Raw genomic sequence first — 11,840 nt, 5'->3', positions numbered from 1 at the left:
TAATTATAAATAACATAGGTGGTGACGCGAGAAAAGGCCGTGGGAGGAATGTTTTAGTAAAGTTAGAAGAGAGAAGAAAAAACTCTACTGGCCCGTTGCCATTAGAAGTTGACAGTGTCTCGAACAAAATAGTAGACTTGGAGAGTAAAGCTTTTCCTCGATTGGTAGGGCGAGAGGTTGCACTGCATGTGCCTGGACATCATCCAAGTTGGGCAAATGTCCCGGAGCAGTACGAACACCTCATCTTAACCAAGCTTCGGGTAAATAATTATTAATTTATCTACACTAATAAATGTGATTATTACCATGTTATTTTAATTTATTTTTGTCATATGCAGCATTATTACCAGTTGGACAGTCATCCAAAGTTAGTAGCTATTTCGATAGCTGAGATGGCCGAGAAGTACAAAACACGAAAGAATATTAGATTGCAACACACTACAACATTCAGGAGCAATAGCGGCGGGCCCCTCGGCCGCTATTGCTCCATTTTTTGGCCGCTAAAGGGCAATAGCGGCGGACCTCGGCCGCTATTGGTCCGCCGCTATTGCTTGGCCGCTATTAATAGTATTAGCGGCCAAAAACTGGTTCCGCCGCTAATACTATTAATAGCGGCGGAGCAATAGCGGCGGGACCCCGCCGCTATTGCCCTGTGTCAGACTTCGTGTTTCGAGACTGACACAGAGCAATAGCGGCGGGGTCCCGCCGCTATTGCTCCGCCGCTACAGCACACCAGAATAAAAAAAAATAATAATTATTTTTAAAAATTTATTTATATTATATATAAATTTATTTATATTATATATATAAATAATTAAATATTTAATAAATAAATCTAATTAATATAATTAAACTAAATATTAATCTTCATTAATAATTAAATATTATTAATAATTTAAAATTGTCTCCAAAGTAATTAACTTTAACATATTAATCTTAATAAAATATTGTCTCAAAATTAAACTAAATTATTACAAAACATAAATAAATTATTCATTAACATCTTCATTCAAGTCTCTAATTATGAAGTCTTGATCTGGATTATTTTCGGTACGAGTCCCCGAAGCCTGTGGCGGAGAAGGCACATACGCTTGGTCTGATGATAAACCCAGCGTCAAATTACCGAGCTCAGCTTGGTTGAAAATGGGAGTTGAAAAAAATTGGTTCTCCTGCGATGAACTCCCAAATAATCCAAAATCAGCAAAGTTTGAGCCGAGCGGAGGAGACTCTGACGGTGTTCGGTATAAGAACTGATTTCCCATTGGCGGAGCGTACCGTTGTTATTCTTCGAGGAAATTGCTGAGGAAAAGATTGGGGTTGCTGCTGCAAAAAATTTTCAAATTGCTGCTGTGACAAATTTTGGAATTGTTGTTGCGAGGAAGGCTGAAATTGTGGTTGCGTAGGAGGTTGTTGTTGCTGTTCCGGAGGAGCGGCATGACTCTGAGAAGACGAACCACCAGGAGACTGCGATTGACTATACGTTTGAACGAAATTGTCAAAGCGTGGGTTAAATATTAGGGCACGTTGTTCAGGCGTCAAATTACCCCCCCAAGTGGCACGCATAGCTGAGAATATATCTGCCATGGTGCTCATCATTTCAGTAGTCGGTTGGGGAGGCACCGTTGATTGAGTTTGGGGGATTGGTTTCTTTCCTTTGCCCTTGAGCCTTTTACCCACGCCTCTCTGATAGTCAGATCTTTGGCCTAGAACTGTTTCCATAACGTCAAACTGATAACCAGTATCAGATTCAGATTCAGTTCCAGTATCGCTCTGGGATTGTCGTTCCAGTCGCTTCCTATCAAGCTCCTTGATCAATTCCTCCTATTTAAATCAAAATTATTAGACTATGTAATTAATATAAAATATAAATTTTAATAATAAATCATTTTAATCACTTACATAATCTTTTGCAGCTAATTCATTAACGAAAGTTCCAGACGGTTTTTTCACATGGATCTCCTTCCATGCGTCAACTACATGCTCTCCAGGAGTACCCCCCTATACAAATATAAACAATTAAATTAGTTTATTATAAGAAAAAAATATTATTAACTATTAAAGAATTTTTTTTATGAAACATTTAACAATTAAAGAATTAATACATACCATTCCGTGGCGTATGGACGCCAACGATTTTGTGCCTTGCGTTGTTGGATATTTCATTAGTTGCCGATTCGATTTATTTTTAGTTGAACGATTCAAAAATGCCTCGCTAACGAACAATTCGCAAACCGGTTTCCAAGTCTCGGTATTCAAGTAGTCAGGGGGGAATTTGAGAACTGTGTCCCAATCTTCTGGTTTTTTGTAATGTTGTTTGAAATGCTTGTGTCTGAGCGTCTTTCGCTCACTATACCGCTCCGCCATCACCGAATATAAAGTCCTCATAAGTAGCTCTCGGTGGGGATTCCCATCGATATCAAAGTAGTACTATGTAATAAAATAATTTAAAATTATGTTAATTTGTAAATGAGGACATAAAATTATTACAACCTTTAATAATTAAAAATTACTCACTCTGATTCGATTGAGCACTTGATCCTTGTATTGTTGGGGTACATCGGAAAAATTTAGATGACCACCCGGGCACAACATGCTCACTTGTTGGCCAAGAAATCGAACATAATTGCTGGCTTCAGTGCCAACTACTTTGCCGGTTTCAAGATCTACCTCCACCGGTAAGGGCTTACCAGCTTCTCTCCTTTTTTTTTCGAGGTTAGCGTTTGCGGCAACCCCACGACCCTTTCTAACCGGAGGTGGAACTATATATATTCGAGGGAAAAATAATATTATTAGTAAATCATACATTCACTATTTATATTCAGAACAATGTTAGATTTGAGAAAATAAGAAAACCTGATTCGCAGGACGACGGTACCCTAGAAGGATCAGGGGGATCCCTGCCATCACCATCCCCACCATGGTGTGTCGCTAACGTAGCAGACATTTTATTTTACTTTGAAGACGGAAAAAAATGTAAGAATTCACAAAATGTGAAACACATAATTGAAATATAAGTATTTAAAATGTTAATACGAAAGAAATTAAATATTCCTTTAATTGTAAAAAAATTTAGTAACAAATGTTTACAAAATAAAAGTTACACTGAAGAATCACTATCATTTCCATCATTCACTAAGTTTACATTTTTAAATATAATTATAAATATAATTATAATTATAAATTTTAAATTTTTGTGTTATTTTTATTATTCATAAAAAAATTAATTTATTTTTTAAATATAATTATAAATATGAATTATAATTGTTCTTTATTATTAATTTTTGAATTTTTCTAAAGTCTTATATTTTATGAATACAAATTTTATGTTATATTTTTAAACATAATTATAATTATAAATTTTAAATTTTTGTGTTATTTTTATTATTCATAAAAAAATTAATTTATTTTTTAAATTTAAATAAATATAAAATAATTAAATTTTAAATAAATTATTATTTTTTGAAACTTAAAATTAATTATCAAACTTTAAACTAATTATATTATAAAAAAAATTATTTTACATATTACACTATAAAAATTCATTAAATTACTAAATTTTAAATTTTTAATTTTTAAATTTTTACCACCTTAAACTAAATTTGTTTTTTAAATTAAAATAAATATAAAATAATTAATTTTTACCACCTTAAAAATACATAAAATTCCATTAACATATTTTTTCTTAAAAAACTTACATAAAAATTTGATAATTTAATTACAATTATTATTAAAATTAAAAAAATTGTTTTTATTTAACTTTTTAATTTTCAATATTCAAATTTTTATGTAATATTATACTAAAAATTTTAGGCTAAAATTATACCAAATAATTTTTTAACTATCCTAAAAATTTTAGGCAACAATTATACCAAATAAATTAAATCAAATAACAATTACAATATAACAACAAAAATAACAAAAATATATACTTTCAATTCCAACAAATAAATTAAAAAAGTAAAAAAAAATTACAACAATAAAATAAATATATAAATTTTATAAAGTATATTTATTTAGTATATACACTCACTAAAATTATATATATTAAATTTACATATATATAAACATAAAAAATATATATTATATATAAAAAAAATACATTACATAAATAAATATATATATATACAGTAAAAAAATATATATTATAAAAAATACATATTATATATAATATATATATATACAGTGAAAATATATACTAATATAAAACATAAAAAATATATATATACAGTGAATATATATATAGAGAAAAATATTTATATATAGATAATATACAAATAAATAAAATAATAAATACCTAAATAAATTATATAAATACACAAAAAAATATATATATCAATTAATATATATATAACAATTAACATATAATACAATATTTATACACAGAAAACATAAATAATATATATATAAAGAAATATATATATACAGAAATAAAATATATAATACAATATATATATATATACAAAAAAATAAAAAATTAATACCCAAACAATATATATATACACATATTATTAATTATACACCAAAATACACAATATACACAATATACACAATATACGTATCTATCACAAAAACAAAAAAATCCGATCTAAACATAAAAATATACCCAGATTATAAATCAAAATGTGCATACAAATACAAATCTAAAACCTAAAACTATAAGATTACAATATGCATACAAATACAAATACCCAGATTATAAGATTAAAAAAAAAAACATACCAAAAAACGTCGGGAGTGCGTGGGGATGTACTGTTGGTGCGTCGGGATGGTGGTGCGCCGGGGTGGTGGTGCGCCGAGTGGGGTGCTTCGGGGTGGGGCTGATGGTGGGGAAGGGTCGGATTTGGGGGAAGAGGGGTAAAGGGGTTTGAATTTTGAAATGAAGGAAAAGTTGGAGAAGTGGGGCTGATGGGGGTATTTATAATATGTGTAGCGGCGGACTATTAGCGGCGGGGTCCGCCGCTAATAGTATTAAAAATAAAAAAATAAAAAAAATACTATTAGCGGCGGACCCCCGCCGCTAATAGTCCGCCGCTAATAATTTGAAATACATGAGCGGGAATTATCCCGCCCATTTATTAGCGGCGGAGTATTAGCGGCGGGGTCCGCCGCTAATACTAATAGCGGCGGACCAATAGCGGCGGGCCCGCCGCTATTAGTATTAGCGGCGGAGCAATAGCGGCCTACTGCCCGCCGCTAATGATATTCAAAAAAAAAAAAATATGGCCAACTATTAGCGGCGGACCCCACCCTCCGCCGCTAATACCCCTCTTATTAGCGGCGGAGAGGGCCCGCCGCTAATAACCCCGCCGCTATTGGTATTATTTGTTGTAGTGACACTTCAGAGAATATTACAAAAACCCAGAAGACTTTGAAAATGCAGTGAAGAACCCTCCCAATGAACTTAATGAAGACCAATGGCGACTAATATGTGAATTGTTCACAACTCCTGATTTCATTCAACGGTCGAAGCAAAACTCTATCAATCGACAGAAGATGAAATTCTCTTCAACAACAGGGTCGGTAACTATGGCTGAGATTCTTCGTCAAAAAGTAAGTTAATATATTAAATTTCTATTTTACAAAGTTTACTTTATGTATAATTTTCTAACAAGTTATATTTATCAGCAAGGAAAATATAATAAAATATTATATTTTTTTTTGGCCATTGTAGATTTTTGACGCTCTTGATCTTTAATGAGAATGCTATAAAGAATACTTAATCACATAAATATATTCTTAGCATCTTTTAATAGATGCATAAAAGAATACCTTACACACATCCTTTATATCTTCACAATAAAGTAAGAAAAATATAATCATTTAATATATATTAAATAGAGTAATTTGCACTATAAATATTTTTAATTATTAGTTACAAATAAATACATAAGTTTAATTTTTGGCAGTAAATTTATAATTGTAAAATTTTTGTAAGTACCTAGGAGTTAAGTATTAAGTAAATTATGATCAATGTAGCAATCCTTAATTTATTTAGGTTATTAATTTTTATTTTTTTTCAAAAAATATTAGTTTAAATATAACGATAAAAAAATGACAAATGGATAATTACTTAATATTTAATCCTCAGATACTTACGGAGTTTTAGAAATATAATTTAGGTATTATTAGCACAACAAAATTAAACTTAGATTTTTGTTTGAACTAAAAATTAAATTTAATAATAATATATTATTATTTTAATAAGTTTTAGATTTACTTCTCATTGAAAATTTTAGAATAAAAATTATCAAAAATAATATGGAAATAGAAATAAAATAGGTTTTTATTATTATTATTTTTATACTTCAAAATATGTATATTTTTTTGTATTTTTACAGAATTCCATACAAAAATTCATATAGCAGCTAATGGAGCAGCCTAAATTGCAACTAAAATTTGTATAGTAATCCGTATAAAAATTACTAGAGAAACTACCGAAACAATCTAAACTATGAAAAAAAAGTTAAAAATAATGTATAAAATAATTCTCTAATAAAATATAATATTATATTTTTAAATAAGATATTGAACTGAAATATTATATTTGAGATGCTCAGAGTAATACCATTCAAGTGCATCAAGCATGCGCAATACATTTATGACAACAGGTGATACATAGTGTACAATAAGTGAAATAAAATAATAACAATAGTTTTGAATGATTGAGATATAAAAATAATATATTATGAAACGCCATAATCTTTTTATACCACCTTATTTATTTATTTTTATAAAAATAATTTCTTTTAACAAAGAAATTTAAATAATAATAATTTTAACTTTTTGATAAATAATTTTAAATAATAATTAATAAAATTGTGCATTTAGTTTTAATAAATAAATTATTAATAATTATATAAAATAAGATAATAGATTTAATTTATAATTTTATTATATATTATAATTATATTTTTAAATAATTATTTATTATAATACTAAAAAATAAATTAGCCGTGCTAAAAGCGACTATATTGCCTAGTTTATTATAATACTAAAAAAAATTAAATTAACTCCCCAAAAGAGGCTATATTTCCTAGTTTTATAATAATTCTATTTTTTTTAGATAATATATTAAAGAGTAATACCATTAAAGTGCATCACGCATGCGCAATACATGTATGACTAACTCCAAATTTTAATATTTCTACATTATCCTACCTGTTCTACTTCTTTGACTTTACTAATCCACCTTCTCATGGAAAAAGCCAACTTGATCAATTTCCTAAAGGCCACCATATTAATTGATTTTTGTTTTATTTTAGGGTAATGGTTGAAAAATCAACAAGACAACTTCAAATTAGTAAGAGCAACGAACGCCAGGCCAACCTCTTTCTTTGTTTTTTTGCCTCCATAACACGTGGTGTAGGGTTTCATAATTCATTATCTCTTTCTATGCATATCAATATCATCACGATCGATGATCATGTATTCTTATTTCAATTTGATCAATATTTTCATTGGTACTGTTACATCTTATATTATAGTTTGTCTTTAGTACTTGTCATACATTACACTGTGGATATATATAGTAGACACATAAGATAATTAATTTAATATATATAATGTTATATATAATTATTATTATTAATGATAATAATAATATTATAATGTCGTCTCACTCCCGAGATACCTGGTCATGGTTTGGTTTTGCTCAATATATAGTAAATTCGATCCCCACACAGATCACTAAAAATCATGAATAAATTTATTCAACTGCTACAATTCAACAAAACCATATATATATGAGACGTGAGCAATTACGTGAGAACAGTGAACTTCTTTTTTCTTTCTTAACTCCAATGGAGAACAGCAACCAGTTATATCTTTATATATTAAAAGTGCCTATCTAACGGCATTTCTTGGTTTAACAGAATATACCTTAAAAATAAAAGAATATTCAAGTATTTCAATAAATATTCAATAAATTCAAAATCAAAATCAAAATCAAAACCAATAAATATTAAGTATTTCAATAAACTCATAAACAAATAAATCAGAACAATTCAAAATCTCAAATCAAGAAAATTAAAAGTTTAGATTTAAAGAATATTCTGTTAAATTTAACGATGTTAATAGGTTTGATATCCGTTAACAAATAAACCCAATAATTAAATCCAAAAAATTAAACAATTTTTTTTTAAATTAAAAAAATCAAAAAATTAAACAATCTTTTTTTAAATTAAAAAAAAATCATCTTAGCCACATATCTCTCTAACAAACCATATAAAATAATATATTTTTTTTTTTCTAGAAACATAAAGTTACAGACTAATTTCATTAATAATCATCAGCATAAAATTTAAACTCTATATTAAAAAATATCTTTTTTTTTTCTAAATCCATAAAGCTACAGACTAATTTTATTAATATAAATATTCAAGTATGAATACATCAGAACAATTCAAAATCAAAACCAATAAATATTCAAGTATTTCAATAAATTCATAAACAAATAAATCAGAACAATTCAAAATCTCAAATCAAGAAAATTAAAAGTTTAGATTTAAAGAATATTCTGTTAAATTTAACGATGTTAATAGGTTTGATATCCGTTAACAAATAAACCCAATAATTAAATCCAAAAAATTAAACAATTTTTTTTTAAATTAAAAAAATCAAAAAATTAAACAATCTTTTTTTAAATTAAAAAAAAATCATCTTAGCCACATATCTCTCTAACAAACCATATAAAATAATATATTTTTTTTTTTCTAGAAACATAAAGTTACAGACTAATTTCATTAATAATCATCAGCATAAAATTTAAACTCTATATTAAAAAATATCTTTTTTTTTTCTAAATCCATAAAGCTACAGACTAATTTTATTAATATAAATATTCAAGTATGAATACATCAGAACAATTCAAAATCAAAACCAATAAATATTCAAGTATTTCAATAAATTCATAAACAAATAAATCAGAACAATTCAAAATCTCAAATCAAGAAAATTAAAAGTTTAGATTTATAATCTTTACAAATATGAAAAACTTAAATAGATTTATCTACCATTGTTGTTGCCGTTGCTCAGTTACTGGATTCTTAAACAAAAACCACTAAAACTTATATAAAACTAATATTTACGTGGCTCGCCCCGTAACTCTCATCTAGTATCTATATGTGTGTGTGAAAGAATATATATATAGTAATTACCAATACCAACTGCATGCTATATAGTGCCACAAAAAGTGGGTGACCTATAATTGGATCATATATCTAGCTAGCCCTTGACTTTTAATATAATTATTTCAGATGTTATATTTATTTGATCAAAGTGGTTTTTCACTTGATATGATTATAATTTACTGATCGGTTCAGTATTATTAATTTGCATCGTTAAATATATATCGTTCATTTATTATTCGTTCAAATTTGAAGATTTGTAAGAAGAAAAATACATTAATTAATGTTTGAAATAAAAATGAGAGACCATATATATTAATTAAGTGAAACGTGTATAGTATTAAATACATAGTGCTTGTACATACATATACATGTACAAAAGTCTTCATCAACACTCAAGCTAATAAAAGTCATAATTATTAAAAATGTACTTTATAAAACATTCCCTTAATTAAGCACGTACCTTCTAATACATAGTATGCTTTTTTATACATTTAATTATAGATATTTATTATTTTTGATTAATTAAACAGTAATAATTTATATATAAATAATCAAACCGAAAATTTAAGCAACATATATATTAAAAGTAATAATAAAAAAAGCAAGAATAATTTAATTAATTAATAACCATAAGATCGTTCATCTCTTCCTTGAACTTGGTCATGGCTGGTCTAGGAAGTGAAACCAAAATCCCAACGGCATTTTTCATCGAAGGGTCAGATTTTGGAGGAGGCAAAAAAGTACACAAATCAACGGACCCAAAACACTCCCATTGCAACGTTGTAACATTCACCACTTTCCAACCAAACCCAATTTCCTCAACAACTAAGCCCAAATTTCTCCAATCAGTAACAGCCATGAGTGCACCCGTGGCCTTAATCTTCTCATTCTGTCTAGTCACCAACTCAGTCTCCAACACATCAATAGATTTTCTAATGTAATTATTATCAAAAACATCTTTCTTCTTCTCCTTAATCAAATTGGCCACCTCAGATAACGGTTTCTCATCAAGTTCTTTACCAGTTATCTCAACAGCCGAAGTCAAAAAAGCATTCCCATAATACCCTTCAGGCAAAGGAGGGTTTATAACCTTTCTTAAACCAGTTGCGAAGAACAGAGTTGTTATCCCATCAGGGTTGAGTTTCAATGCTCTTAATCTTGCTCTCCATACATAAGCAGCAAGTACTTCGAAAGTAGTTAAAGAACAATGAACACTATTCATCTCTTTAGCTAAACTTTCTTTTAGTCTCTTTATGCTTTCACTCTTCACATAAAAACACTCATCAACAACATCAGAAAATGGTAAATAAGGCGATTTAGCAGGAAATAACCCATTATCAACCTTTATAGGCTCTTTAATAGGTGAACCAACAAGCCTTTCTCTTTCCCAAACCGGCTTAACCGAAAGCTTTTTACCTTTAGAAACCTCAGCTATGGCTTGGAAAAACTGAGCCGCGCCAAACCCATCACTAACAGAGTGAGAGAGACCAAATCCAATAGTGAAACCCCCACAAGAGAATTTAGTGACCTGCATAATGAGTGGGGCGTAACCGGTCTTTTCGTCGATGAAATCAGCTGGGGTTGAAGTAGAGACGAATTCTTTGGCTATTTCGAAGTTGAGATCGTCTAAGTAACTTAGTGAAGAGAGTGTACAGTCGGCTGTGGCCTCCAAAAACGGCACGCCGTTTGTGTTGCAAGTGAGCCTAAGCCTTCCGTCGTGGGTGTGTCGTTTGAGTCTCCCTGCTAAAGGGTAGTAATGCACCAAAACCTCGGACAGAGTTTGTTTGATCAACTTAGCTGGGTCTTCTTCGGCGTTGTTGTTATTATTATTGGTAGTAATTATTGATTGGCAGACGAAGATAGTTGGGGAGATTGTTTCCATGTTAACATCGTTATCAATGGTTGAGAAAGAAAGAACCTCTGAAGGAGTTGGTATTGAGGGCTTTACAAGCTCGAAATCTTTCCTCACAACACAAAATGGCGCCATGGATTAATAATATGAGAAAATTAGAATATATAAAGTGTATGGGTATGTTTATAAAGGGAGTTTTAGGCTTATTTATAGAGATGTGTATATACTCTATTGTATGTAGATTGAATTGCTTTATATTGATCTTGTGAGCCACCTCTATATATAGTTCAGTTGTTGGTTGGTGGGTGGGTTTGGTCAAGATTAAGATGATATAATATATCGAAAGTTATAGATACGTATGAATAGTTCAAATTAAAATAGTACCATGTATATATTTTAAATAATTATGTATATCTATAGGTTTTGTGAAAATATATTATTTATGTTTTTCGATATTCATTTTGGAATAGTCAAGTATTATGGTTTGGAAAATGGATCAGATGGGTAGGTTATAGCATATGCCACTTGTCCGCCGTTTTTCAATATATTTTATATAGCACTATTTAAAAAAAAGTAGTTGATTATTTTGTAATATTCCATTAATTTATTTTATACACCATTTTTCAATGTGAATGGACCCTTTTAATTACGTACTTACAAGTCTTCAAACCGGCCAGTACATTTTTTTCTCTACCTTTTGATTTCATAGAAAGATGAATGAAAAAAATAATAGCCATTTGCTTTATACATATGTACACACATACAAGTAAAAAGTCTTTTATCACGGACATGTAAGCATATCACTCATAATATTACATATGCATATTTACAAATTACGTTGTTGTGTATATTAATCTATT

The 11,840-nt window shown here is 28.9% G+C and overlaps 2 protein-coding genes across 2 annotated transcripts; both read right to left on the bottom strand.

Moving 5' to 3' along the window:
* Nucleotides 1-1,663: 1,663 nt before the first annotated feature.
* On the bottom strand, nucleotides 1,664-2,944 carry LOC115720541 (uncharacterized). Its single transcript, XM_061109440.1, has 4 exons — nucleotides 2,854-2,944; nucleotides 2,515-2,759; nucleotides 2,107-2,427; nucleotides 1,664-1,998 (listed from the first exon to the last, which is right to left on the bottom strand). The coding sequence occupies exons 1-4, from the start codon at nucleotides 2,942-2,944 to the stop codon at nucleotides 1,888-1,890; spliced, it is 768 nt and encodes a 255-aa protein (XP_060965423.1). The 3' UTR covers nucleotides 1,664-1,887.
* A 6,800-nt stretch (nucleotides 2,945-9,744) lies between these two features.
* LOC115720540 (spermidine coumaroyl-CoA acyltransferase) lies at nucleotides 9,745-11,115 on the bottom strand. The gene has a single exon (XM_030649684.2). It carries the CDS (start codon nucleotides 11,113-11,115, stop codon nucleotides 9,745-9,747), a length of 1,371 nt encoding a protein of 456 aa, XP_030505544.2.
* Nucleotides 11,116-11,840: the final 725 nt, after the last annotated feature.

Source organism: Cannabis sativa, chromosome 2 (genome assembly GCF_029168945.1).
Source record: "Cannabis sativa cultivar Pink pepper isolate KNU-18-1 chromosome 2, ASM2916894v1, whole genome shotgun sequence".
Classification (NCBI taxonomy): domain Eukaryota; kingdom Viridiplantae; phylum Streptophyta; class Magnoliopsida; order Rosales; family Cannabaceae; genus Cannabis; species Cannabis sativa.
This window is presented reverse-complemented; position numbering and strand designations above follow the sequence as displayed.